The sequence below is a fragment of the Phalacrocorax carbo genome, chromosome 2, assembly GCF_963921805.1.
Source record: "Phalacrocorax carbo chromosome 2, bPhaCar2.1, whole genome shotgun sequence".
NCBI classification, from domain to species: domain Eukaryota; kingdom Metazoa; phylum Chordata; class Aves; order Suliformes; family Phalacrocoracidae; genus Phalacrocorax; species Phalacrocorax carbo.
Genome location: NC_087514.1, coordinates 145,666,512 through 145,694,140, shown reverse-complemented (window position 1 = coordinate 145,694,140; position 27,629 = coordinate 145,666,512). Strand labels below are relative to the sequence as shown.

The following is a 27,629-nucleotide window of genomic DNA, read 5'->3' as shown; positions in this document are numbered from 1 at the left end:
TCAAAGGGTTGATGGCTAAAGCTCTGTACACAAAATAAGGAAATATCCTATCACGTGGTATTCTTAAGTAACTAGAATGCACATTGTGAACACTGCGCCCTTTGAAGAATGAGTCGCTTCCACAACTGAAGTCTCTGTCCTTGTAACTAGAGGTGGGGACATTTGTCTTTTTCTGGGACTTTGCTAGTATTATATATGGGTCAGTTGTTGGGGTGCTACACAGGACAGACCTTGTAAAAAGCAACTTGAGAATAGGTGACAAGAAACCTGCTGTGAAATATCATTGATGATATTTGATGATGATGCTTTAACCCTTGCATCTCAGAAGCAAAGGGAGACAAAACCACAGTGGTTCAGTACACTGCTATAACGTCACAGGTCTACATATCTAGGAGAAAGAGAGCAAATTTTACAGGATCTTCAGTATTCAGTGTATTATGAACTATTACTCTGAGGGCTAAAATTGCTTTTTTCTGCTCTGTTACACTACTTGCTTTGACCACAGCTTGAGGCTGGGCTGTTTATAACTACTTGCTGAAGATCTGAAAGAAGTGAAGATGTTCAATGCTGTAGGCTAGTGGTAAGCTTCCCTGCAACAGGAGGGAAACTTTTGTTGGGAATACTTTTGTCAAGCAAGAGGATGTGTTCATCTATTTGAGAAATTCCTAACGAGGGTGTTCCAGGAGAAAGCCAAATGTAAGCTAAATTGGATAATCTCCTTTTAATCTGCGAGCAAAGTGCTCATCTGAAGACTTCTATTGGCATGGCAATTCCTGTACAACTATGCTGCAAAGCTGTGCTGGCAAAAATTCACACGCAGAGAAGTCCTGCTGTTCCTTCTGCTTATTTACACCAGTGAAATGAAAAGTTGTGGTAATGAAATTGAAAAAAAATGAGAAGTGAAACAGTCAGTAGTGAGACATATATAGAAATTGAACAGATGTCATATGAGGAGCAACGATCTTTGCTTTTATTTATAAGGTGTTAGGGAAAATCATTGCAAGTGGCTAAACTTCTTGACGGTTATGAAGTACTAAGACAGAAAAACATTTTCAGAAGAAAAATGGCTGGATTTCAGTAAAAGTAGGACTTGCATAAATTGTTTAATAATAACTACTCTATTTGCAGGGGACATTCAAGGAAAGCTTAGCATGAGCAAGGCTTACAAGGGTAGCTCAAAGTTGTAAAACTGAGTGGTGCCACAGTCAACGATGGGGTGGGAGAGAAACAGAAACTGAGTTTACTGAATGAAGTGATATTTTGGATACATCTGAAATCACAAAATGAAGTGCCTCCAACAGAGGGGAGCCCAAGGGAAAGTACCTGGAGGACACAATTCCTGCCTACCTCTCTCTTCTGCCTCATGGCGTGCCAGCTATGCTCCAGCTCAAACTGGGCTTTAGTCCCCCTCTTGTATAAATGGATGCTTGTGAGGATTCATCCCTCCAAGGCTGCAGAGCGGTGGGGGGGATTAGTGCAGACACTGGGGTAGGATAAAAGAAGAACTGAGCACTTCAGAGCTGCCCCTTTCACATGACAAACCAGCTTAATGCTGGTTACAAACTTTCTGAGGTCAACATCCTGCGTGCTGCATTTCACTTGTGCAATAACCTGTTCTCACCAGTGTGCTAAATTCGTCATTGAATTTATGCCAAGAAAATAGGAGTCCAGTGCCTAGATAATAAACTTCATTACTTTTTATTATTATTTCTCTTAAGTTTCCAGCTTGCTCAGTAGAGTCTGTGCAGCCTGGGGAAGGCAGGTTGTTTGCTTGGCCTATCTGCTAATCACTCCTCCATAAAGTGGTTAGTGTCTAAATTATATTTGCAGCTCACCTAAATGCTATTTGGTACTGCTTTCCACTGTTTTCCTAACATCTTAAACTTAGTCCTCTTGCAGATTCCTAGTACAGTATCATCTGCAACACTCCTTAGTTTTCAGTTCCTTTTTCTCACATTTAAAAATGGCAAGTTGGTGCTTATTCAAGCTGTATTCAAAGTGGTGGGCAGAGAAGCCCTCCTTGTTATTGATAAAAGAGCTACTGTGCAGAGAGGAGCACCTCCCTTCCCCTTTCCTATCACTTGAATCACAGGGAAGTCTGAAGCTGAAAATTGTACTAATAAAAACTTTATTTATTTCAAAGCATTAATAAAAAGAAGGAAGAATGCAAGGGTGAGAATATTTTAATTCATGTTAGCGAATATACTACAGTTAACAATCATATTATCAGATTGAAAAAAGACCAAAACCTACACCTCAGCTTAATATCCGTTGCTGATATGAACTGTATTTTCCATAGCACAGAATGAAAATGGCAAGGTTTTCTATCCCAAAGTTATCTGAGATAAGTATATGAAGCACCATTTTATAAGTAAGTGTAATAGGATACAGCTATAAGGAACAATAAAAGTTCTGGTCTGAATGAGTGCAGTTTGCGAGACAAAATGAGTTCAAGATTACAACAGATTTCAGTTCTTTGCAGTGTCCACAAGGTCATGGGAATACAGTTCTAGGTAGCAGTCACGCTTTATTGAACATTCATTCTCACTAGTTGACTTTTATAGTCCTTTTTCAGTACATGTATTTGTTCTTGACAAGGTATTTACACTAGTGTTTTTGCTAAGGCACTTGACAACATCTTGACAGTTACAGAAGTATAACATCAATTCATAATTCCGATTTTGTAAAATATGCAGGATACAAAAGAGTCTGTTAGTGCAAAAGGACAAAAGGGATTTAATTTAAGATTACACATATCCTCACTAGAGACTTTTAACAGATACGTCCTTTAATTTCACCAAGTAACTTACTCCTCTGAATTGGTACATGCCACACGACCCATTCTCACCAATTCTTCAGTCACCAACACATCATTTTAGAAGTGTTTCATTGCCAGAATCTGTTGAGAGTTTGTTTTGTCTTTTTCTTTTATAGAAATAGGCAGACATGCTGGCTCCAAGAAGAGTGAGAATAGCCAAGAAAATGAGTGGCCAAACAGAGACGTGAACAGGTGGGTGAGTCTCTTCATTCTTTTCCTTGCCTGAAATGGATGCATAAAACTGTGAGAAATCTTAGTAATTTTTTATTCCACATACAACATGAAAAACATGGACGACATGTTCCCTCCTGCCTGAACTTGGAGCCTGTTCAGTGTAAATCTGAGCGCTGAATTGCTGATCAGTAGCCAGATCTCAGCTGCTAAAGCTAACATGGTTTTATTGCATCTGGATTACAGTGATATACAATATATGCAGTGGATGCTTGTAAGAATTCAGTGAAAATGCATGCTTTAGATATGGATAGGGGATGCTAAGTATTTGGAAATTAGTTTTACAATATTTTTATGTTACATTATTTACAATAATACCTATGGAAGAAATTTGCATATACATCTACATAGGTTTTAACAGCCTAGTTAAAGCTCTCTGTGCCTGTTCTCAGGGTTAGTCACCAGTTGAGCCACTGCGACCTTGTCAGCTCAGGGTTAGCCCTGCAGCAGTCCAGTCAACCAAGAGCATGTGAGTGCTTGTGTGCATGTAAAAGGCACCATGGGATTGCCCTGAATGATTTATAACCATGCATCCCAGTAACCATAAGCACGACTTGTTCTATAAAAGGGGATGATTTGGGAAAACTCCTTTTAAGTTCTTCTTCTATTTAGTTGTTTGGTAATTTTCTTATGAAAGCTCTTACCTTTTTGCTCTAGAGGACTCCCACTTGGCTCAACTTCAATCAATATTCGAGAGAAATAATATGATACTTCATTAGAATTCATAAGTTTGACTGTTTTGCTAAAATTATACAGGAACAAAAACCCCTGAAGTATTACCATTGCATTAATAACATATACATCTGTTACAAAAGGCAACATAAGTGAGGCAAAAAATATGTTACTAAGGCTTTACCTTCCTACTTAACATTACCAAACTACAATATTCATTCATTTAAAACGTTATATTACATTTATATCTACCAATATTCAAAAAATGATACTTTTCTACGTTCACTGAAAAATACCTTTTTCACATTTTTCCTGAAATATTAGCTTTAGTTTACTAAGAACATGACGTACAACTCAAGATTATTTTCACATAGCACATTTTAGGAAGCTCTGCATGTCCAGCAGGCTTCTGCTGTTACAATTAAGTTTAAAATTCTTAAATGCCTTCCCTGCAAAATGCCCTCTGAATCAAGGCTGCAATCTTCCAATTAGTCTATGCATAAAAAAAAGACAGAGAAAAAGAAAAGGCCTTTGTAAAACCTTTTTTTGTTGAAGATGTACAAAAAATATTTGACATGCAGAAAAGAAGAATTAAACATATTGGATGTTCTTATAAAGTAAGAAAAACTCTTCTGAATCAAGACATGGTTTAGGAGACATGGTGTTGGCTTGATGGTTGGACTTGATGATCTTAGAGGTCTTTTCCAACCTTAATTATTCTATGTTTCTATAAGACTCCCTAAATTATCAAGAAAATATTTCTCCTATTGGCTCTTTTACATTACAGTTTGAAAACACACTTGCTACCCAGAGGAGAAGTTATAAAGGCAAAATATAAAATGAAATGAAAGCAGAGCAAAATGTAAAACGAATAGGTACAAAGCAACAGTATCCCCTACTAAGGCAGGAAATAGTTACCTATGAGAGCATCTTATGATTCAATGGATGGATTTTAGTGCTTTCTTATTATTTTAGTACTGTATGGGATAGAATATAATTTGGATGTTCTCAGTAAATCTTTAATGGGGATTAACTGATTTACTGCCATGGGCATGTGCTGATTTAAGCATGGAAATTAACAGTGCATGGGAGATGACTGTTTTCTGGTTGCATTTCAGTTTGGTATTTTAATTAAAGACTACATTTGCAAAGTGATTAAAACCTATCCCTAAATTTTCAATTATTTTTCTGACAACTAGTGTGTCTTGTGATGTCTTTAGTATTGAAATCACGTCCTTTCAACTTTTCATTCAAACAAAGGAATCCTAGAAATTGTTTTACATAGAAAATGAGGTTTTCAGCATAGGACAGAGATGTTCCCCATAATTTACTGGGGACAATGCAAAAGCTGGAGATTTGAACCAGACCTCACAACTACTACAAAAGAAAGTACAAAGGTTTAAAGATGGCAACCTACTATTTTTTAGATAAGATTGATTTTAACACCTAACTTATGAGAATGGAATGATAGTGCTTTCTTTCAGACAATTATATCTTTCGTATCTCCACTTGGGAATACTACACGTGTTTTTTTACCTCTGAAAAATTAGTCCGGTATACACAATACTGTGTGAAATTTTCCAGAAATGCGGATGAGACAGCTTCTGTAATGACTTGAAGCTTCCATTTAATAGGGAAGTACTCCTTATGTTATTATTGCAACACAAACAGCTGGCCTTTTAGTACCCCTGAGGCATTACTGACTTAAAGGTTGTTGAATCAGGCCCAATATGAAGCCAGTTTTTGACACTGGGCAGTAGTATAATTTTTGAGTATAAAAAGCTTGAAGAGGAAGCGTGATTATTCCCATTCATTCCTCCTTTCAATGATATAATAAATGTTACAATACTTAGTTCCTGGAAAAGCTGTAGGCTTGCACAGGTGTTTGACAGATGCCATACCAGTGGTTGTGTTAGGTATTCAAAAATTTTTTTGAAAGCCTTGTTCTCAACAGCATATTACCGTATTTCTGTACGAGTGCAGACAGTGATGTGAAGAGCTCACAGCCTGCAAAAACAGGCAACTGCAAATATTTAGAAAAGTGAGATATGCAAACAAAACTGACAGAAATTACTTCCAGAAATGGTGGAGGGCTGTAATAGTTACTAGTAAACAGATCTGCTCTGTCACTAAGGGCTGAGTCACTAAGGGCTTACCTTTGGGTTTTTTGCAGATAAATCCTTTTTCAGAAGAGCAATCAATGTTGTCCCAATAACCGGATGGTGCAGTCATTTCAACACAGTGATGCTCCACACCAGACTCTTTGTCCTCCCAGTTGACAAAGTCCAGTGCAGCATTATCTAGCCACAACCACTGTCCTAAAGAGCAACATCCAGAGTTTAAAAAATGTGAAATGTGTCTCCTGAATATTTTAACTCATTAGCTCAGCAAATGACTTAAAAAACATAATAGTAAGCCATTTCTCAGCAGAAGACTACATCATTTTTTTGTAAGAATACAGTTATCCTCATTTTTTCTCATATTAGCGAAGCATATTTCAATTAAATATTGAAAGTAAGACATTACCATCCACGTTTTGGTAAAGTCCTATCCAGAAGCCTCCTACTTTATTTCCAAGTGGTTGTATTGTATGTATAAGAAAGTCAGATTCATCCACGTTTTCTACCGAAACCAAGGTAGCACCTGAAAGACATTAACAAGCTAATAACTGTAAGCAACATGAGCAACTACTGGAATAACCTCCTCTTTTAAATCTATACAAACACTAACTTTTAAAAGTATTATGCACACTATTATGTTGGTTTTCCCGTTGCTTCTTGCAGAGGACAGAGCCCTGGGGGTGCTTAGCGGCCATGGCCCCCCATCACTGCCCCCAGGATGGTGCCCCAGCAGCCAGGAGCTGATGGGGAGCTCTACGCCTGGGAGGCTACAGCCCCTGGGAGGACAGAAGGCTGTACAAAGTTACTTGTGTCAGTTTATTTTCATTGTGCCAGGTTTAGAATAGCTTGGTAGGTAAATAAAGTATTTCTAATTATTTTTTTTTATAAATGTTTTTACATTTTTATGTGAATTTTGTATAAATGTTCATGCAAAACTCATGAGTTGATAATGAAGGCTCTCACCTAACCGAGCACACTCAAGGGAAGCCAGCGCCCAGCTTGTCCCAGCTGATGCTTCGAGGTAGTAGCAGTGGCCGCGGTAAGGGATCCAAGCTCGGAGTTCAGCTGCTTCAGGGCAGTCTCCGGGCAGCTGAGCAGGGTCAGTAGGAGCTATAGCTAAAGCAGCCATATGGTATGAAATTGGTATTGCATTATGAGTAACCTATGAGGTAGGATATGCGTGTAAATATGTGGGATTTCTCTCACCCAGCTCACCAGCTTTAACTATCTGGACCTCTGCTCCTGATTATTCCTACAGGCCCCCAGCTCAGACAACAGGGAAAGCCAGGCAGTCACGAGTGTGAAACACCTTGTTTCTCCAATCACATTTCTTAGGACAAGGAAACAAATCACATCCTGCAGCATCTAACTAACCGCCTTGGCAGTGCTGTGAGGAAAGCAAACCTTGAGGGATGATACAGATCTCAAATTTGCATTCTCACAACACAGAAGGCTATTGTAGACTAATGAATCATTGATACCACAGTTCCATATTGTATGGCTGCCTGGTCTCTGTATGTTGGCACTTTATACAAAGGCTACAAAGCTTTAACTTGGAAGCTGCCTCGAAGTGGCAAAATATATGGTGAATCTCCTATCAGAAACAGACTATATTATGTAAACTTAAAACCTCAAGGAGGAAAAACAACACAGTTCTACAAAATCTACAAGTAAACATGCATCCGCATACCAATACAAAGAGTTAAAGTCTCATTCACATTCCCAAGGCTCTTTCACTTACATCAGAACTGCTTTAGCTCTAGCAATAGTAAACAGGAGTGAAACTCTTGCCTATATTTTGGCCCAGTGATACCTGTATGAACTTATTCAGTTGCTGCAGCCCTCGCAGTCAGCGCACATTCCCAGCACTTATATTACACACAGTCTCAAATGTGATTTATGCTCACATCTCAGAAAGAGCAAAATACCTTGAAGACAGAGCTTCATCTTAGGCAAGTATCACCACCACGAAAGCAGTGCAGCCATCTCTGTTTGCACAAGAGGCTTTTGTGTGCCTGAATTCAGATATCATCCAATAGCAAACCTCCAGATTCTGCAGGGTGGTAGACAGTATCCTGAAGCATACTCCTCTGAGGGTTTTAGCCCAAGCCAGAGCAAAGTCTCTAGGATTAGGCAGACTAATGGAACTAGGAATGTGTCTTTATTACATTCATTTGCTTACCCTCTGATGTCTTACAAACTGAAAAGTAGCTTTCATTGCAGGATGCTGTTTTCCAAGTACCATCAAGATCTAGGTAGACACAAGCATTTTTCTTCTTTGGTTCCCCTGCTGCCCATTTCGTGTACCTGGTTTTCCAGTTATCGGTCCATTTGTAATAGCTGCCAGTCTGAAAACAAAGAAGTTCTGGTAACAGAGTTTTTTACATTAAAAGTTCTAACACTAAAAGTTCTAACACGTAAACATAATGTCCTACTTCTATTTGAATTTTTCAGAAAAAAAAGCCCTGTGCTAGTGGTTTTTTTAAAACACCATTCACTGTTCTAAGCAGTGTAACTGGGTGCTCTGAGTTACACAAAAACTACATATGAACATTGTTCATTAGTGCATCACTTTTGGGAGAGTTTTTCTGAAGAAACACAAACTTTTCTAACATGGCAAGAAACTCAGATGAGTTCATCTTAGGTCATTTAGTAAATCCCATATCAAGAGAAGCAATTACAGGGAATTACTCCCCTCCGCTCTGCTTTAGTTAAATTAAAAATGGGATCTATTTGGTGACTAAAGATTAATTGACATTAAACAGTCAAAATAATCTTAAAATACCTCTTATAATAACTTTTATTAATATAATAATAGTTATAAGTAGTCCTCTATATACCAGGGAGTTAGACATTCAGATTGGCTAATTGTTGCTTCACAATAGCTGCATGTCCTGGCCTGTGACTCTCAGTCTGCACCTTTATTTCTTTTACCATTTCTAAAGCTTTCTACTTTCATCTATAGCTTCCTGCTTAATTTTTTCTTTGACTCTTCACTCCATTTGGTGCGTGGAAGTCTTTGAGTAACTCTTACAGGACCACTAAAACCCTATGCATATACACAGTAAAGCCATTCAGAGTACAGTTGTTTCAGCACTCCTGTAAATTGGGCGTCCAGCAGATTTATAAAGAGGAGGAGAGCCTACCAAGCACCTGCACCTCTCATCTGTCCAGCACTTACCAAATTGCTGTTAAGACCAATCCATACAGGTTTTCCATATTTCAGCATCTGGATCCACAAGAATGAATGGATGTAGGCATCTGAAATGCTGGCAAGTTCTGCAGATTTGTCTTGACATATTTTTCTGGCCTCTTCCCATTGCATTTCAAATGAGATGATTGAATAGCTACTGTCACCATAACGGGCAAAGCCAGAGGGTGGATTTGTTGTTGGTACTTCAGACTGCATGGTAACTATGGAGTAAAAAACTGAATGCATGAATTTAGAACATACCACTCATCTCTAGCATGGAAGCTACAAAAAAAATAGGTCAAAAGGTCCACTATTAACAACAAATCAAAATCTTTATTTAAGCTCATGAATAATTCAGAAAGAAAAACAAACAAACAAAAATCCAAAACAAACAAAAAAACCCACACGAAAAACCCAAACCACCAAAACAAAAAAGCCCAAAAGAAACTTATTGTAAAACATGAACAAAATTTCATAATATAAAAAGCAGGGTGAAATCCTGGATGCCCTGAAAAAAAGACAATACTCGCTAGAGGCCTGACTAGTGCAGACTAAGACTCATAAATTGGATACTTCTGTTTCTGTGCTTTAAGATATTTTGACTAAATCTGGATATATGAGCACACCTATTTCAGATCACACTGGTGAAGAGGACACAGGGCTAGATGTTTAAGGCATTTACTGTTGTACCCTGCTGTCACAACCTGAGACTTTGATACTTGCTGTCGACTCAAAGTTGTTAATCTGTCTGTAAGGGCTGCCTGAACGTTGCCTGCACATCTGAGTCAGGCAGTGTATATATCCACTGTTGAGAATGTAAATGTATTCGCAGAGCTGTAACAGGGGTTAAGTAAACTAAAAATGTGCCCCTAAAACTATATGTTTGCTGTGCAGGGAGAGGGGGTTCTTATAGGCTAGCTATGCTGAAACTGAACAGGCTGCAGGAGCTGATTGAAGCAGGAGGGAATAGATTTTACTAATGCAGTAATAAAGGTGAGGCAAAACTGCTTTGTTATCTGTGCTTTGCCTTCTCCACTCCCATTATATGACTGGGCAGCAGGGATTTGCATAATTATAGTTCTACAGTAGGAAAGTCAACATTCATTACTCATTTTAGTGTTAACAAAAAAAAAATCAATATCCTTCTACAGTAAAGGCACAGCCAAAAAGCTGTACATTTTAATAGACATCATGTGGCATTCAGCAGAAACTTTAAGAGAGGATTAAATGCTCTGCTTAGAGACAGCAGGAGTATGGGGAGAACACTGCAAGAGCATGGTTTTACACCACACTTAAAGAGTATGCCTAAAAGTCTCATATTTCAGTGAGAATAAATCCATTTCCATTTATTATTCTCTAACATTATTCATGATTTAGGTATAAAACCCCAATTAAGACAGTGGTTCCTCTCCAGCAATTTCTGTGGAAAAAACTGTACTTTAAAAATAGTACAGCCTTAAGACTGGTGGAGCTCTGGAAGCCTGAGAGACTCAGAATGAGACTCAAAGCTGAAAGAAATCACATCAGCTTATATATTCAGCTTATCTGAGATACTTTTTTCTATTTAGGTGACTGGGTTAAACAGAACTCACGTGAATTCATCTGGCATATATAGCCTCTCTCGTTGTCACAGCTATCATCTCTCCATTTCCCATCTGATTTCACTATGAAGACACAGTCTGTCTGAAGGAGAGGGGAAGATACACAGCCATTACAAAAGGCAATCAGGAGGTTGTGAGCCTGATGCCAGAGAAAAGAGGAGAGGAGTTCATTGAACACCTATGAAATTAGTTCAAACCTCCTAGGTTTCTGCCAAACAGCTTGACGTGGTATTTATTAGTGACCCCTTAAATTTGAACCAGGCTTCCACTGCTGCCAGTCAAGGTCTGAAAGAAAGGTCTATAAATATAAACTTACCAGTCTGGATTTTTCTTAACTGAAGCAGACTATCTTTCAGAAAACAGGTACTCTTTATCAGTTGTTTGTAGCATTATCAAGCTATCACTATCAGATGTCTTTAGTAATAACAAATCTTCTCTTTACTTCCTTATGTTTAATTGCTTCAAGATTTCCTTCATGGCTCTTGATTTCAAGAGCCTGATTTCAAGGCTGGCCGTGACCACCTTTCAATCTTTCAGCATTTCTTCTGACTTTCTCTCTTATGCCAATTTAAACAAGTCTTAGTCATAAGCAAGTTGACTTGATGGTAGATGTTAAAAATCCCTGGTGACTAGCTGCCTACCATTTCCTCAGAAATTACGTTTTTACCTCCTTTGGAAAAGAGATTGAATTTCAGCAGGGAAGCAGCCCTTCTGTTGAAGGTATCCTTTTGTACCATCAGAAACTAGTAAAGCAGTGTGGGACCACATGAGCCAGGAACGGGACATATACATAGACAAATTAATGTTGCGCCAACAACCTGAATTGTGGTTTATCATAACTTTTCTATGTTTGGTGTTCCAAATTTAATGTTTGCAGTAATGCAGGTAACTGATGTAATATATGCCTCTCTGGGCTTGTTTTACAGAGCTGGTATTTTGCAGTAGGTCAGATGGGAAGCATAGGTCCCTTTCTACAGAACCTCTGCCAAACATTTTTGGTGTATTTGGCATCATTATCAGGTGATTTGCTAAGCCCCATTGTGCTTATAAAAGGACTTGTTTCAGCATCTTGTTATTGCTGCTGTAACTTCCCTTTCAGGAAAGTCACCTAGCTGCCTAAGATACACAGCTTGCTTAAATTTCCTGTACCTCCACAGTGATGTCTGTCAACATTTCAAGGTCATAATAGTCAAAGTAGCTTTGTTTCTGTTCTGGTGCACCATTAACCCAGTTGGTGTAGGAAACGGTGCTCCCATCTGTCCAAAGAAAAGTGGACTCTTCGTTGATATCGTTCATCCCAATCCAAACATTAGTTGTGGCATCTTTTAAATGATAGAAGAGGAAAGCTGGGGAAGCAAAGATTTCTCATTAAGGAAAGCTCATCATGACTTACCCAAAATAGGAAAAATGTGCAAAAGCCCAGAACTGGGGCCATGTTAAAAGGATAACATTTCCCCCTACAGAGCCCATCTGCCTTGAGCAAGATGTTTAGATAAGCACCTGTAGGAACATACATTACACAGGCATTAAGGTTGAAAAAATAGCCAAAAGGAAAGCTCTGGGGCAAATTAGAAAATGTCCCCTTCACCACTGTGTATGCACACGTAGTGTTCCAGCAAGTCATATTGCCAGTGAGAAAGCCAGAAAATAGAGATGTGTGTCAGTTAGAGGGATCTGTACAACCACACTCAAAACAGACTGGAAGTTTCATGAAAACTGAGCAACTGAAATAACCGGAAACACATGTTTTATTTCTTATATGCAAAAATTTAGCTATCGTTTCACACTTTGGAGCATAAACTGACCTGGCTAATAAGTAATTTTCCGCAGATAATCCCATATTCTATTTTGGAGAGTATACAGTTTCTTTAGTGACATTAATATATTTTTCTTTCCATAGAGCCCATATATGTACCTTGCACTTGTTCATTTGGTATGGTAGCCAGGTTTCCTCCCAAACCAATACAAGCATCTCGCGCAGCATGCCACATGAGCTTTCTTGTTACATTGGAAGCAAATATTTTGAAACACTGGAAAAAAAGGAAGCGCTTCATTCAAACTAGCAAAGGAAAGAACTATTATACGTGACTAATATCAATTAGCTATTAATATAGCTAGACCTACATTTCTCCAGAAAAAGACATCAAGGCTAGAATAAGTGATAAAGCTCCAGAGTAGAATGTATGTCTACCCAGGTAGGTGCTCAGCCCCTCTCATTGCACAAGGTGTAAGCCAGGAGTCTAGTGTCACCTGAACACATTGTAATGATGTCAAGTGCATAATCCCTTTTCACATTTTCATCTGCCTGCTTCCTGCAATAACAGAGGGATCATTTAAAACTAAGAAAATATGGCTTTGACTGACACAGCTACAGGGAATGATCTCTACTGTGCCTTGTTCCTCTTCCAATAACTGTGGTTACGACTGTTCATCCTGTCAAAGTGTATGAAATATCCTTTGACACATTGACTTAACATTCTGAGGATGCAATAGTAGCACAGTGAGACAAAACAACCTTTGGCAAATGGAGCTGCAACTCAAATTGGTACAAATTCTTCTGTTAAAGCAGTGAGGACTTCCAGCCCATGTCTGAATGTAACACTACACTCAAAAAAATTGTAGTTTGTCATCATCTTTCTGAACTCAAAGCTTTCGGAACCCTGTACAAGCCAAACGGATTACTCAAATACATTATCTCTAAATCCTTCCACCTGAAATGCTTTTTATTTTTTTTTCAAGACTGACAGTTACAAATTTTAGTTTCTAGCATAAATATGTAACACAGGAGAGGAGAGGAGAAGGAGGGATTTTCTTAAACAGTAACAGTGTATTTTAAGCCTGCACAGATTATGTTCTCTGAAATGTATTCAGCATACATCTGCTTTTACTGTATTTCTCTGCAAAGTTAAATGTCTATAGCAACCTCCAAAAAGGCCCAGCCATCCAGCCAGCATGTTCAGACTAGATAGTTACACTCCAGATTTATTTTCTAATCATAAAAACATTTTTTGCAATTCTTTTTTCAGTTCCACTGCTTTACATGATTTACTGAAGATACTTGTTGACATACCTTGTTGTTAAATAAAAACCAACTTTCTGGGCATCCTCCAGGAGGCAATGGAGAAGCAGACGTTGAATTAATAGAACTGTTGTGTTTTTCACATACAAATTTATTGGAGGAACCACAGTTTACATCATTCCACAAGCCTAAAAATAATTAGATTGAATAGCAAGTCAAGATACTATAGTATTTGTAACAATGATTTATCACTTCTTATTTTGAGTTAGAAAGAGGCCAATCTTTACTGATTAGACCGTAAAAGTGAGTAAAAGAGCCATGTACTACATTTATGCATTAAATTATTTTTTTATAAACAGAAGACATTTATGGACTTTAGATCCTCATCCCTGTTAGTTACTGGGCTACCATCTAGCAATTGAAAGAATGAAGGACTGAGAAGAAAGGGCCAGTGACTCAGAAGGAATGCTCTGGTCAGCAATTAACTTCATTCTACTTTCTCCACCCTCCCTACCCTTCTCCATCAAAGAATCTGAGTAGGAGAATTACAGGAGAAAGAGGATGAGGAAAAAAAATGAACTTTTTTTTGGGGGGGGGAAACACAATGTTCCCTATTTTATATTTCAGGCTGCAGCTTGATCTGAAGGTAAAGTAACCATGGCAGCTTTGAATGAGGCAGGTGAAGCCCTAAAAGTAGCACAACTGTAGCCCCTTTTGCTTAATTTGAACCACCTGACCCTTCTGCTCCTCATCCAGGGCTCTCCACATTGTGCATACCTGTTCCTGATTTGTTCAAGCTATAGCATCATCATGTCACAGGCAGCAAGGGCAATACACCAGCAAGCAAATTTGAGAAGAAAATGGATCAGAAATGGGTGAGACAGGAAATACTGGATCTATCTAAGGGTGCAATATAGTGTTCAAACATACATATTAAATATGTGCCGTCTCCTGGGGGCCAATATCTCAAGTTAATATAATGTTATCTAGGGGTTCAGTTTGCAGATTACAATACCTTATTTCAGTGGTCAAGATACACACTCGGTTTCTAAGCTACTGTTGTAGTCAATAGAGAGCTGGGGCAAGATTCTTTTGTCTAAACAAAGGTGCTTAGCACCACTTCAGAGGCTATGCAAGGTACCTGCAGAGAGCTGACAGATACAGTACTGTTTCTGTGGGAAACTTACAGTCAGGTGGGCTAACTCTAGGACATCGCAGGTGGCTACAGTCACCTACATGTAGGCAACTGAATACGGCACTAGAGTAAACTGAATTGCCCTTCAGGCAGCAGTAGCTGTGCAGGTGAGATCTCCATTTGACCATAATGAGACTTCAGAGGTCTGGCTCACATTAGCTACATTTTGGTTTTGACTCAAGCTTAATGTTTTCCATATGGTCCAATTCAGTTGCCCACATATAAATCTCTAGCATTATCTGAGACAAGCCCAGGAATGCTGAGCTGTCTAAGCAGAGCTGGTAGATATGGCAGGATCAGTGGGATAGCTGCCCCTTTCTGGATCAACAACTAAAGGAGGAGAGATGCATCTCAATCAGACCAGATGCCTATGTTTAGGAAAGTGAATCTTGTCCTTGGTGCCTTCATATAAAGGCAGAATTTCAGGTGGGATTGCTGACTGAATTCTTTATAAATCATAAATTGAGAGATTTATTTCCTTATATATATATTGCTGAATTCCCATTAGCCTCTGCTAAGTTACAGAAATACAACCAAGAGGAAAAATTAGCTCTAGGATTTGCAAGATATTTACATTTATGAGTACTTATAAGCATGTAAGACAGTCTTAGGTCATTAGATGTATTTGTCTCTCTCCTGTCCTCATTGGCTTGTGCCTTCAACCCCGCTCTTTCCTGTAGCTGTCATAAATGTTTTCTTAAGTTCATGGGAGCGGAGTCAAACCCCACTCAACTTTTTACTTAGAGAAGTAGTGAAAAGCCCTGTAAAAAGGTGCAATATCAATCTTATAAATCCAGAGACATCTGCATTAAATACACATGGTACTGAAATCTCCCCAGTCTAAGGACAAAGACTCTTCCATGACTGGTGGTTACACCAGTTACAGCATCCTGTTGGCTTGTCACTGGAAAGAAATTGCAGAAGACAGCCATTTTGGACTGGAAAGGAATTGCAGATTGTGTGACAGCTGGCAGCAGAAATTTGACAACATCAGTAACAACCCAAGCAGAGACAAGTAAAATCTAATAGTTTAGCTTTGTTACTTACCTTGCTCTGACAACATTATTACACAATTTTCCTCATTGTTTGCAAAGTTGGGTTCATTAGGAGCCCAGGCCACATAGGTTACTGGAGTCCCATCTATCCAGCTTAAAGAAAAGATACACAAATAGTTATTAATTAATACACTTCAACTGTGAGATGAGAATCTGAATTAGCACCTCACAATTAAGAAGGTCCATGAGCATTAAAGGGAACTGGCTAAACCTGGAAAGACAGTTGCAGATTTTCCTCTCCTTACCTGAGTATTCTAATTTGAAGAAATTTATGTAAAATATTACTGGTTGCGAAGCAGAAAAAGAAAACGCCAAGCATATTTTCCATTGATGGGCAGGAGTGGTCAGACATCATTTAATAACAGAAACTATTTTCAGTTAGCCATAACAGGTAATACAAAGAGGAATATTAAAAGTTTTGTTTATCTTAACTGATTTAATTATATCACCTAGTTAATATTATGCTTCTCGGTCTGAGCTTTCCTGATGTTTTCATAGATGCAAAAAAGGGCAAAAATACTCCTTTGTGGATTTTACCCTGAGGAGAAATATCTCTGTAGGTTATTTCTATTAAGTCTTGTGTCTGGAAACTAATGGACATTCTGTCAGCTTTAAAACCACCCTTTCTGAAGTATCAAAATTGACATTTTTAATTTGTGCTTACAAGCTTTTCACTTTAATATATTGCTGTTGAAGGAAGAAGAGGTTGGCATTGCATTTTAATCAATATTTCAGAATTTAGGTCTTTCAGCCTGAAGTGGGAAACAAGTTCAGCTCCCTCATCTCTCTCTATCTCTTGCTGATGATGATACACTCGATCTAAATAAAGGAGATGTCCACTGGACACAAGCAATGCCCTGTCTCCCTACTTTGTGTCCTAAGTCAGGAGGTTAGAATTGTGCACTGACTCAATCACTACCAACTTGTGTCTCCCCACTCCTCTTCTGCCCTTTCCAAAGTTAGTGATTTACAGACACTCAACACCAGCATTAAAATAGAAAGGTTAAATTCAAATCTCCTCTAAACCTGTTTCAGGTCAAGATTAGAAGTATGGTCTTTCACGTCCCAGATGTGTCCTAACTAGCAGATAGGAAGGTAGTCAGCATCAGTATCTTCAGTATCTTTTACTTTAGTTTTGAGTTTATTTGTGTATTGGTCTTTTTGCAGTACATGTTAATTTTACTGTACTGTAAACTGCTGATATTTCTCCTGGAACTGGAGTTTGCGGAGGCTACCTTAAAAATTTCTGTCAGAAGCAGCTTTTTGTACTCATTGTCCACGTGTGTGTGTGTGTGTGTGTGTATAGGTATAAAATCCAGCATAGTAAAGTGTCACTACAATTTATGGGACATATCTTTGAAAGAAACTTGAGAAAGTGTGTATGGAGGGTATAGCTTCCAACCCTTCCTTTGGGTAAGTGTTTACTCAAGAAAAGTATTCTTTTCCTATTTCTTTTTGCAGAAAACTATTGGACTTTAGAATATTCTAGGACTGTACCATTCTGCTTTGTACTTGTTATGTAGAACTGCTTTCAGTCCTTGAAAATAACACATTTAGTACCTCCAGCCACATAAAATACTGTATTTTTTTCCTACATGTTAAGAGCTGCAGTGATCATCTTAACTTACCTAAACTTTTTATCAAGACTCACTTTTAGACCAATGAAGTATCCTCTTGACTGACAACAGGATTCCTCCTAAAACAGGGAGGTACTATTTTAATTTAAGAAAAAAATCTTTGAAGTAAAACAAGCAGAAATGGATGTGCCATTGGTTAGGTTCACAGAGCAGTCACTGAAGTCAGCAGCAGGAAAGCACGTGCTTATGGTTAAGCGCAGCAGTGAGTTTCACACTCAGGTGCAGAAGCCAGGTTTTTCCTGGAGCATCAGAGCTGAGTCCTGCAGTGCTGAGGGCCCTTAGGATGGGGTAGGAGAGAATCAGATCTTGAGTCAGAAACTGACATCTGAGAGATCGTGAGGATCTTGAGACATCAACTGACCTGACTCTCGTTCTCCCTACAGGACTACAGCACCGTCTAATGCTGACCTCAAGTCTCCGTCTCTCACCAGCGGCTTCCCAAGCCAGCACAGCTGGCACCTACCCACATGTCTCTTCCTACCAGCCTGCCTCACCGCCTTAGCACAGCTGGCGCAGAGCAGGAAAGACCAAATCCCATGGGACCAAAGGGCGCGCTCGGGGGGAATTTCATAGGTCTCATCTCAGGCAATTTCATTAGTGAAAATACGATGTCTCTACTTCTGAGGCAATTCAAGTTTTGCAAGCAGGTTGTCAAAAGCATTTCTACTTTAGTCTGTCTGTTTATAATGATTCTTACATTTTCTTTTAGCACTCTCTGTAGGAATCTTCTCTCACTATTACTATTAACAACAGCCAGGTCTGCAGAATTCATCCTGCAAAACTCTTGGGCCTTTTCCATGGAGACATATTCTTTGCTGATATAGTATAGTTTATCTTCATATACGACCCACCCATCTGCAGTGGTTTTATAGACTGGAAGATAAATAAGATAGCCTTAAATTCTGTATCTGTAGAACACAAAAGCTCATTCTAGAATACTGATTTTGATAAAAAATAAGCTGAATAAATGTACGCAAACACCTACCATATGTGTCAGTTGGTTCAGATTTTAATGGCACTCCTGCAAAACAAGAGAACAGAAGGCCTGACACAACTCCATAGTGTGTTTTATGATGTAGCTTGTGACTGACTGCAAGGAGCAGAGTGAGGAACAGAGCAAGATTCTGCACTCCTTTGCTATTGACTAGAAAGCAGGCTTAACCACACATTTCAGCTACATATTATGCAATATGCATGATCAGCTACTTATCACAACCTGTGCTTCACGTCAGCAAAGTCATGGCTTTGGCTGGATCACATTCCTGCATACAGCAACGTAAGAGAAAATAGTTCTTCTAGTCTGTAAATTACAGTAGATTTATCTGAAACACTTTAAACTTTGGTTTTACAGCCCCTTTACTATCCATCAGTAGACAGTCCATAATCCTCCAGAGGGGTCTTCCTATCAAGAAAGAGAAAATTTCCACTGGATTTACTTTAGCTCTATCAAAAAATTCTCTCATTCCCAAATATTCATAAGCAGAAGGGAATATGACTATATATACACTGACTGTGAGATATTTCTGGTTTTGATAGTAAAAGAAATGACACTGCTTTGAACCATTGCTTTTCCAAAAGCAGCTGAATCCTGAATAATGTTGAAGGAGAACTTGGAGTACCACTAAATCTTTTGTATTTGGTTTTTAGCTTTACCTGTGTTAGTGTAAAAACCAGTACTGTAATGAATTCACAACTCCTTACTTCCTACATTAAAAAATACAAGCAAACCCCTCTTAATATTCAAAAATTTGCAATCTATGGAACTTACAGAAACACGTGGATTATTTATACATCCTAATTTACGTGAAGAAATAAAATAATTTATTCTCATTATCCATCATTGCAAAATCCTGTCCTATATGATGTTACCTAATGCTTTTAACCTCCATTTGGGAAAAGTAGTTCTTCAAAATTTTGTGTCTCCAGCAAATTATATTAGAAAGCAACTATTTCTAAAGCTTTTAAGCTTCTTGCTTAAAGAGAAGAATAAATCTACCTTTTTTTATTTGACAAACCCAGTCAAGCTGTACTTCACAGACCGAAAGAAACCATCGTTTAGAATAAGTTCCTCCGTTGAGTACGCCACAGAATTTGCGTCCATCTGAATTTCTTGGACTGTCATCCCAGTTTGTGTACCTAACCTATAGAAGAAATAATCTTTTTTACTCTTTTCATCTGTTTCAGGAGTTGTACTCCCCATTGGCAAACAGAAATGAACTGGTTTTGTCTGAAAGATTGTGTCTCTCACTAAAAAGAGGTGCAAATATAGGGAAAGCAGTAGGTATAAGAAGTTTTACAGTGGGGCAATGATGCCAGTGATCAGGAGACCAGGCTGTCTTGCTGTGAAGGGCTTTTCCTCTTGTTTGCACCTCAAGCCTTAGACACAGCCAGAACAGAAACAAGCAAATGGACTGTTTCTAATTAACTTCACCTAGCCATTAATTTCACCCCCATTCCACCCATGCTAATCATGTGCAGACAAGGTAGTTTTCACTTCATCAGCTGTGACCTGCTTAAAAAATACATTGTCCAACAGCTGTCTGGTGGCAGTGACCGTATCGTGCATCAATTCAGGATTCACATCTTCCCTTCCCTGTGGTTAGTGAGGATGGGAGTGTGGCTTTTTGGAGGGAAGTCATGTCCTACAAACCTACTGGAGTTACCTCTGAAGAAGCTAATATCCAAATGGGAAGGGAGAACCATTCAATATAACCTGCTTAGGAATTTTAAAAAGTTCTTGATAAGATCACTTCCCAAAACTTTTATGGAAATCAATGTGTGACAGGATAAGAGGAAAGGTCCTTGCTTGGGTTAAAAAATAGGGAATAGAGAGTAGTAGTAAATGGGGGGGTGGGGGGGTGGTAATAACCAGTAGAATCATGCAAGAACATTTCACACATCTGTGGATATTTACATGAGCTGGAGAGATGACTGGATAAATTCATGGAAATAAAGATTACCAATCAAAGCTGGAGTTCTGAAGGACCCTGAGCCATCACTTACTGGGAGATGCAGGATTATACTGGGAAATATGCTTGCTGTTTGATTAGCTTTTAAGATGCTTCTGGCCACTGCCAGAGACAGGATACAAGATCCAGTAAGATTAATTTTTATGTTCTGACATTTTGTGTTCTTATTATATTCTTGGAAAAGAAAATACGTTGGAGTGCTGTTCAGAAGGCTACAGATCCTGATGAGATACAGATGGTTTCCACGTATTCAGATATGTTGCCCTGATTTTACTCATGATAATAAAGGTTAACAGCCATGTAAATGTTCACAGGATTAGTTTTTTCTTTGATGACGATAACAGTAAAAACCTGAAAAGTATGTGTACAAACCCCAAAACATCTTAAGCAGACAAATTTGGTGAAAATTTAAAATACTTACTGGAGAGCCATCACTCCAGGCAAATCCTTCATCTGGATTCAAGGAAAATATACCGAGCCAAACTTTTTGAAAGCTACAGCGAGTGGCACTAACAGAAATTACAAGGCAGAGCAGTGTGTAAGTATCAACACAAAAATACCATCCGGCAACACATCATTAAACTTTCTAGAGCACATTGTAAAGTGCAGTGAAGTTGTAGTAATCACTCTGTTACCTTTGGTGAAGAACATACAGATGTGTATGTTCTTCATAGAAATACCTACTATTTCTGTGTTTCAGTGGCAATGGCTTATTTATCAGACTTGTTAGTAGTATTGATCCTGAATTTCCTCTATATTCTGTTTTCTTAGGAAAGGCCTTCACGGATTCAGAAAATTGTCTCAGCATTGACTGCTTCAAGGTGAGTCAAAAGTGAATATATTGGTCAAGTTTTCTACCCTACTAAAAATACCACCCCCTACAATTTCATGTGTTTCTAAACTACATCTAGTAATCATGATACTGTTTTGGGTTTTTATATCCAGGAAATTTTAAAAAAACAACTCTTTTTTTCATTAAGCAGTTAAAAGCATTCATGAGTAGATAAAATTTCAAAGTATCACAGTTTTTTTGGCTTTTGAAGAATCCATATGTTTCAGAAATCATTTAAGAGCATCCATAATAGTTCATATGAAACATCTCTTAAATCTGGTAAAATATACATCAGATACTCACTACGTTGCTCTTGTTAGTAACGGTATCTCCTCTTTCCTGTTAATGGTGACCAGATCCCCTCCTATATGTCTACAAAAATCTCGAGCTTCAAGCCATGATTTCTTTTTAACATTTGATCTGTAAAAACACTGTGAAGAAATTACTTTAAAACATATTATATATGGTCTAATAAAATAAAAAAATCATAGTCTTGCTTATCCGTTAATGAGGTTTCATACAAGTCAAGTAAAAGTCCATAGGAGAAATAGCATTAATTACCCTGTTCATAAAATTTTTGTACTAGAGTCCTCTAGCTAGTTAGCATAGTGGTGACAAAAAAGGGGAAGAAATTGCTAAAAAGGAATACAATTCTCTTTAACTTGTTCTGCCTGGAGGAGGGCCCAGTCCACCTTCCAGATGAAAGGAGAATGGTTGTGGTGGAGAGGCAAGGTGGCCTGGAAGGAGTCTGAAGACACAGGCAAAAGAATGACCTGATGGTGGTTTACAACTCTCTCTTTACATTTGCAATATGACGTCTAACATTTTGGTAGTTGAACAGAGAATAAGCACAAGTTTGACCAAAGCTAAAAAATGATTATTTGGATATAAAGGAGCCCAAGTAAATAGCATTCCAGCTGAGTTTGAAAGAAATGAAATCAATAACATAATAAAAATAGAAGGATTCATTAACTCTATAAAGTGGTAAGAAGTATTAACATCTCACACTTAGCACATTTCTATTCTGCATGATCCCAAATCAATGTTTGCACATTACCCTTATTTCTTGTTCAAAGTCCTTTTGTATGCCTGCTCAGGCATAACTGAGTGTGCTTCAAATACAAGCTACTGTAGCTTTGCATCACAAACTCTCTAATAAATGTCCTTCATAAGCACTGGTTTAATTAATATTTCATGTGACTTCTTATGCTTTATTTTGGGGGGTAATGCGCTTATCTTAGCAAGGTCTGCTCTTAGGCATTGTGCTGCTTGCGGATATACTTCACTGTTTCTCTACTTTGTTCCCTGAACTCTCACACACCTCAGATAAATATGGGATCTTTGCACAACCTAGGGACCACAACTGATATAAAAATCCATGCTAACAGCCAAGTTTTGTTGCTTCTGCCATTTAATACAGCATTTTGACATTGTTCTCTCAATAATTTTGCAAATACAAAGTTACTTCTTGTTTCTTCTTGTTTCTCTTTTCTGTACATCTTTCTAGGGACATATTTATGTTCCTCTTCCCTTTACTGCTCCAATTCATTCAACCCCTGGGGTACAAACTTCCTCTTTTTCCTTCCTGTGTTTGTCTCCCTCCCCCTGTGTCCAGTCCCTTCAACCTCATCTTTCTTCCTTAATTTCTCCCCTCTTATGGATAATGCCCTGAGACATTTGGGTTTTTCTTCTTTTGCTATATTCCAGTCTCAGATACTGCAAAAGGAAGATGTCACTTCCTTTTTCTTTCTCCACTCCCCCCTCCCCTGTCTCCAACAAGCAGTTCAAAGCCTTTCTTATTCTAAGTATTTAGGCACTTACTTTAAAACAGGAACTACTATAGTGGTTTGATACCCAACCTTCAGGGCACGTGGGGACCAGAGCAGTAGTTGGAATAGGTAGAGCTGTTGCACTCTCTGCCCGCTGCTTACAGATATATTTGTGCTTTGTCTTACAGTCAAGAACATCCCATAAACCAGCTGCAGTCCCAGTTCTCATGGCTATACATCCTGGATTACTTCCTTTATGAGAAACAAAAACCATGTTGGATATTTTATACAGTCTAAATTGTTTAATTCTTACTTAAAATCTGTGAACACCGGCCATTCACTTCTTGCTGTATAATAACACTTGAATAGCAGAGTTACATTTTAGGTAGTTTTCACACTGGCAAAAATTCGTATTTTCTGTTTGAGGTCATGGTCAGTCTGGGATCCTCTTTTTTTTCATTTTGAATGTCCTGCATAATTAATTCTATGGGTACAAAGTAAAGGTTTGGGTTGGGTTGGGGTTTTTTTTTTTTTTTTTCCTCTTTAGTGAAAATCTGTGTTTTCAAGACCTTACTCCTACTTACATTAACCCTGTTTTATATCAGGTAACATAACCTCAGTCACTAGTGATTTTCATATAGAAGCGAACAAGACCCTTGGTGCATAGTTAGGGCAGGCAGGCAAACCTCGACAGAGATGTGATGAAGCTTATCCTGTGATGTTTGCTGTAATATTTGCATACGCTCTCAGAAGGAACCAGAGGTGCATACGTCACACAAGATGAAGTCAAATGCACACAATGTCCTTATGCAATGGCTCGTTTGTGTTATTTCTTCATTTCCTAAGTATTCTTAACATTTTATTTGCTCTTTAATTCCTGTTGAGCACAGACCTGATGTTTAACAGACCTGTCTACTATGGTGCCATGAAATGGCTCCTGAAATGAAATGATCAGCTATAAGTCCATCATTTTATGTCAGTTCAAGACATATGTTTGTTCCTACGAGCATCACTATATCTGCATCAAAGTTCAGCTGCCATTCTACTGATCATGCTCACTCTGTCCTTACTTACTCACTTAATCTCCTGAGATCATCCTGTGTTTTCTCATAGACACATCTTTCACTAATTTAGTATCATGAACAAATCCTGTCACCTCAGTATTTCACCTTTTCCAGATTGTTTGTAAATATGTTGAACAGCATGGGCTTTGGCACAGATCATTATGGGACTCTGTTGGTGAACTCTTCCCCAGTAAAAAATAGGCCCCATAAAAATCCCTCCAGCTTCCATTCCTGCCTTTTGATCAAAATTTTTATTCATGTGGGAGATTTCCTGTGTCAAGTCAGATTAACTGAAAGTCTTTTGGTAATTGAGTTAGGCCACACTGACTAGATTTCCCTTATTCATATGCTTTTGGCTCATGTGGGGAGCTCCAGGAGACCCATGAGCATGCCCTCCCTTTACACAAGCAATTTTATAAATCTTTCCCACTAAGTCTTCTTTATTCTAGTCTTTATTGCAGATTCAGCTAATTTACCAATGACCCATTGGTCTGTACTTCCCCGCATCTCCCTGGAACCATTTTAAATGTTGGCACCAAATTTGTGGTTTTTCACCCCTTAGCTGTCAAGGCAGTTCTGACAGGTAGTTACACTTTAAAGTCAACATTTCACTTTATCTAACCTTTACAGTTCTTGGATGCTTTTGCAGCTGTGCTTAATACTGACTTGCTATTCTTCAGGTCATCTATTTGTCCTGTAATCTATTCTCCTGATGTTTCAGCCTGAAATAGAATCTCTAATCATACCCTCACAAGGAAACCTTCCAGCACAGAAAGCCCATTTTCTTCCTCAGTGAATACAGATGCAAGGAAACTGATTTTTCTTCACTGTTCCAGACTGATCTCTGAGTGCTCCCTTTATACTCTGATCATCTGCTGGCACCATAGACTCCCTGCAAGCTTTTTTCTCGTGGCATTTACAGAAGTTTTATTATCCTATGTCTTTTGCAATGATCACTAGGAGGGATGTAGTATGTCTTGGGGAGAGCAGATTCTCGTGGTATTTTGAAATCTTGTTTTTTGTTATTCTGTACAGTGTGCTCCCATGAATGCAGTTTTCTTAGCATCACAATTAAAATAAATAATGGTATGGTCATTTTTGATACTGTAATTTTGTAATTCTAGCTTAGAATCCTTATTACAGTTGCTTTATTTCAGACTCTTCCCCTAAACTAACTTTACCACTAGAGGGATGAGTGTGGCATAATCTCAGGCACTGCCTGTAACTCCTCTTCATCTCTTTGTGAGGATGAGCCAAAAGGCTAATCTTACACGTAAATATATCAGATATCCTAATAAAAAACTGCAGTTCAGATTGTTCCCTTTGAAATTAAAAGATGGGGCTTGAGAACTGCCAGTTCTTGTAAAATATACTGAAACCGTAAAGCATAAAATTCAGAGTGTTGCCAACGCAAACCCAAATAGGGACCATGACCTCAGAGAGCTCCTACAATCTGCTGTCACAGCACGTACCAGGCATTGCTGCATCCCAGTGCGTGAAGGAGATGGCTTCACCATTGGCCCATCTGAAAGTGCCTGGGTCGTCCACATCAGAGAGACCAAGCCAAAAATATTTCTCAGGCCTCAGCCCAACAAGGCTAGTCAGATAGGCTTGTTCATACCTGTAAAGTGATCATAAAGACACAAGTGAAAACAAAGTAATTTATCCAAATACTGCTTCTCTAATCTGATGATTAATCCTTTTCTCCTTTTTTCCTTGCTTCAAACTGGGGGAAAGGACCTTAAGATAGGATTCTGACTCTATAAATCAACAAACAAAAGCAAGACTTTTTCGTTGTTTAACTAGAGACCTCACCTCTAACTTAGATAATTTGCTGTTTGACACTGTGTTACAATTGTAGTTCGAGGATGTTTCAGAACATACAACCTTTACCCATTTAAAAGCCAAGGAAAAGTCATTATCATACCTACTTTCAACTGTGGCTAAGTAACCTTTTTCTCCTTCACAAGTGGTGTTTGCTTCTGAAAATGTTGCTGGAACATGTCCAATAAAATAGCAGTAGGCCCCATATCTTCTCCAGCCCTGTAACATGATTTTACAATTTCCATATGATTTTTAAATAATTATGGTATTCTGTATTAAGTGAGCTGTACCATTTCAAAAAGAATGAAGCACAATAATCATTAATATTATGAGTTAGAGCCTTTTGCAGCGCAGTTACAGATTCCTTCCAAGTGGTTTCTGTAAATGGCTTTCTAAAGTTCAAAGTAACTAAGAGAGAAACTTCATAACAAATAAAAACAAAAATAATCCATACAAAAAATAATATAAATAATTCAAACAATTCTAGGTGATTCTCAGACAAGGTACTTATTTGATCTGGGAAAATTATATTCTATTCTTATATACTTACTGTTTTGCAACCTGCATCAGTAATTTCCTTTTCTCCAGCTATTCGTGGTATAGCTTTTCTTTTACAAATGTAGCCAGCTTTCTTCTCACAGATATAGTCTGCCCAATAGCCGTCCTGTGGCAGGAAAAAGAATGAAATAACAATGAGATGAAAATGAATAATCTAAAGAAAATGAATAATTTCTTTCCTTATAATGAAAACTATTCATTTTCTTTCTGCTTTCATTTTGAAACAGAAATATTTTTTTTCCTTATCCAATTCCCCTAGTTGATAACAAAAATAGATCTGCTCACATTCAGTGAAATAGAAGGCTGGGCTACAGTAGTACTGCTGTGGCTGGTAGTGATAAGAAGGGATGAGGATGCAGGGGGCTGGTCCCCAACCTGTTCTGCAGGCCCTGCACAGGCAGTTGTGCCATGGAGGGGTGGGCAAACAAGCAGGCACAGAGGAGGCAGCAGGGATCCCCAAATGCCACCATTATCACCAGAGGAAAAGGAGCAGGAGAATGTACTCAAACTGCATTCAGAGACCTGTTCTATAGCCCTAATAACTTCATTGGTGTCTTTCAGATGAATTTAAAGAGAGAATTTAATCAGTATGATGCAGTAGTACTTTCATTTTATTTTTTCTTTTTCCTAAATGAAAGGTCATATTTAATCCTATCCTTTGTCCCCACATCAAGATAGACATTGTTGTCTGTCTTGACTTCAGTAAGGCATTCGACACTTTCTCCTGTAGCCTCCTCACAGGCAAGCTAAGGAAGTGTGGGTTATATGAGAAGGCAGTGAGGTGGACAGAGAACTGGCTCAGCAACAGAACTCAGAGGGTTGTGATCAACAGAGCAGAGTCTGGTTGGAGGCCTGTCACTAGTGGTGTTCCCCAGGGGTCTGTGCTGGGTCCAGCCCTGTTCAACATATTCATCAATGACCTGGATGATGGGATAAAGTTTAACCTCAGCAAGTTTGCTGATGATACCAAGCTGGGAGGAGTGGCTGATACACCAGAAGGCTGTGCTGCCATCCAGCGAGACCTGGACAGGCTGGAGAGGAGAGCTGGGCCGAGGGGAACCTCAGGAAATTC

General features: G+C 38.6%; 1 protein-coding gene across 1 annotated transcript in view; it reads right to left on the bottom strand.

Annotated features, from left to right (window-relative positions):
* Positions 1 to 2,093: 2,093 nt before the first annotated feature.
* LOC104052265 (macrophage mannose receptor 1-like) overlaps positions 2,094 to 27,629 on the bottom strand; it is a 36,340-nt gene continuing 10,804 nt past the window's right edge. The window contains exons 9-30 of the mRNA XM_064444731.1: positions 26,550 to 26,663; positions 26,103 to 26,218; positions 25,648 to 25,796; positions 23,164 to 23,363; positions 21,646 to 21,773; positions 20,932 to 21,019; positions 19,538 to 19,682; positions 18,527 to 18,562; positions 18,239 to 18,414; positions 17,533 to 17,600; positions 15,897 to 15,997; positions 13,706 to 13,842; positions 12,551 to 12,665; positions 11,785 to 11,981; positions 10,627 to 10,717; positions 9,023 to 9,255; positions 8,024 to 8,189; positions 6,805 to 6,957; positions 6,248 to 6,364; positions 5,878 to 6,039; positions 3,694 to 3,726; positions 2,094 to 3,040 (exon numbers count right to left, since the gene is read on the bottom strand). Coding sequence (XP_064300801.1) covers positions 2,871 to 3,040; positions 3,694 to 3,726; positions 5,878 to 6,039; positions 6,248 to 6,364; positions 6,805 to 6,957; positions 8,024 to 8,189; positions 9,023 to 9,255; positions 10,627 to 10,717; positions 11,785 to 11,981; positions 12,551 to 12,665; positions 13,706 to 13,842; positions 15,897 to 15,997; positions 17,533 to 17,600; positions 18,239 to 18,414; positions 18,527 to 18,562; positions 19,538 to 19,682; positions 20,932 to 21,019; positions 21,646 to 21,773; positions 23,164 to 23,363; positions 25,648 to 25,796; positions 26,103 to 26,218; positions 26,550 to 26,663 — 2,895 coding nt within the window. The 3' untranslated portion in view covers positions 2,094 to 2,870. The remainder of the gene's footprint in view (positions 3,041 to 3,693; positions 3,727 to 5,877; positions 6,040 to 6,247; positions 6,365 to 6,804; positions 6,958 to 8,023; positions 8,190 to 9,022; positions 9,256 to 10,626; positions 10,718 to 11,784; positions 11,982 to 12,550; positions 12,666 to 13,705; positions 13,843 to 15,896; positions 15,998 to 17,532; positions 17,601 to 18,238; positions 18,415 to 18,526; positions 18,563 to 19,537; positions 19,683 to 20,931; positions 21,020 to 21,645; positions 21,774 to 23,163; positions 23,364 to 25,647; positions 25,797 to 26,102; positions 26,219 to 26,549; positions 26,664 to 27,629) is intronic.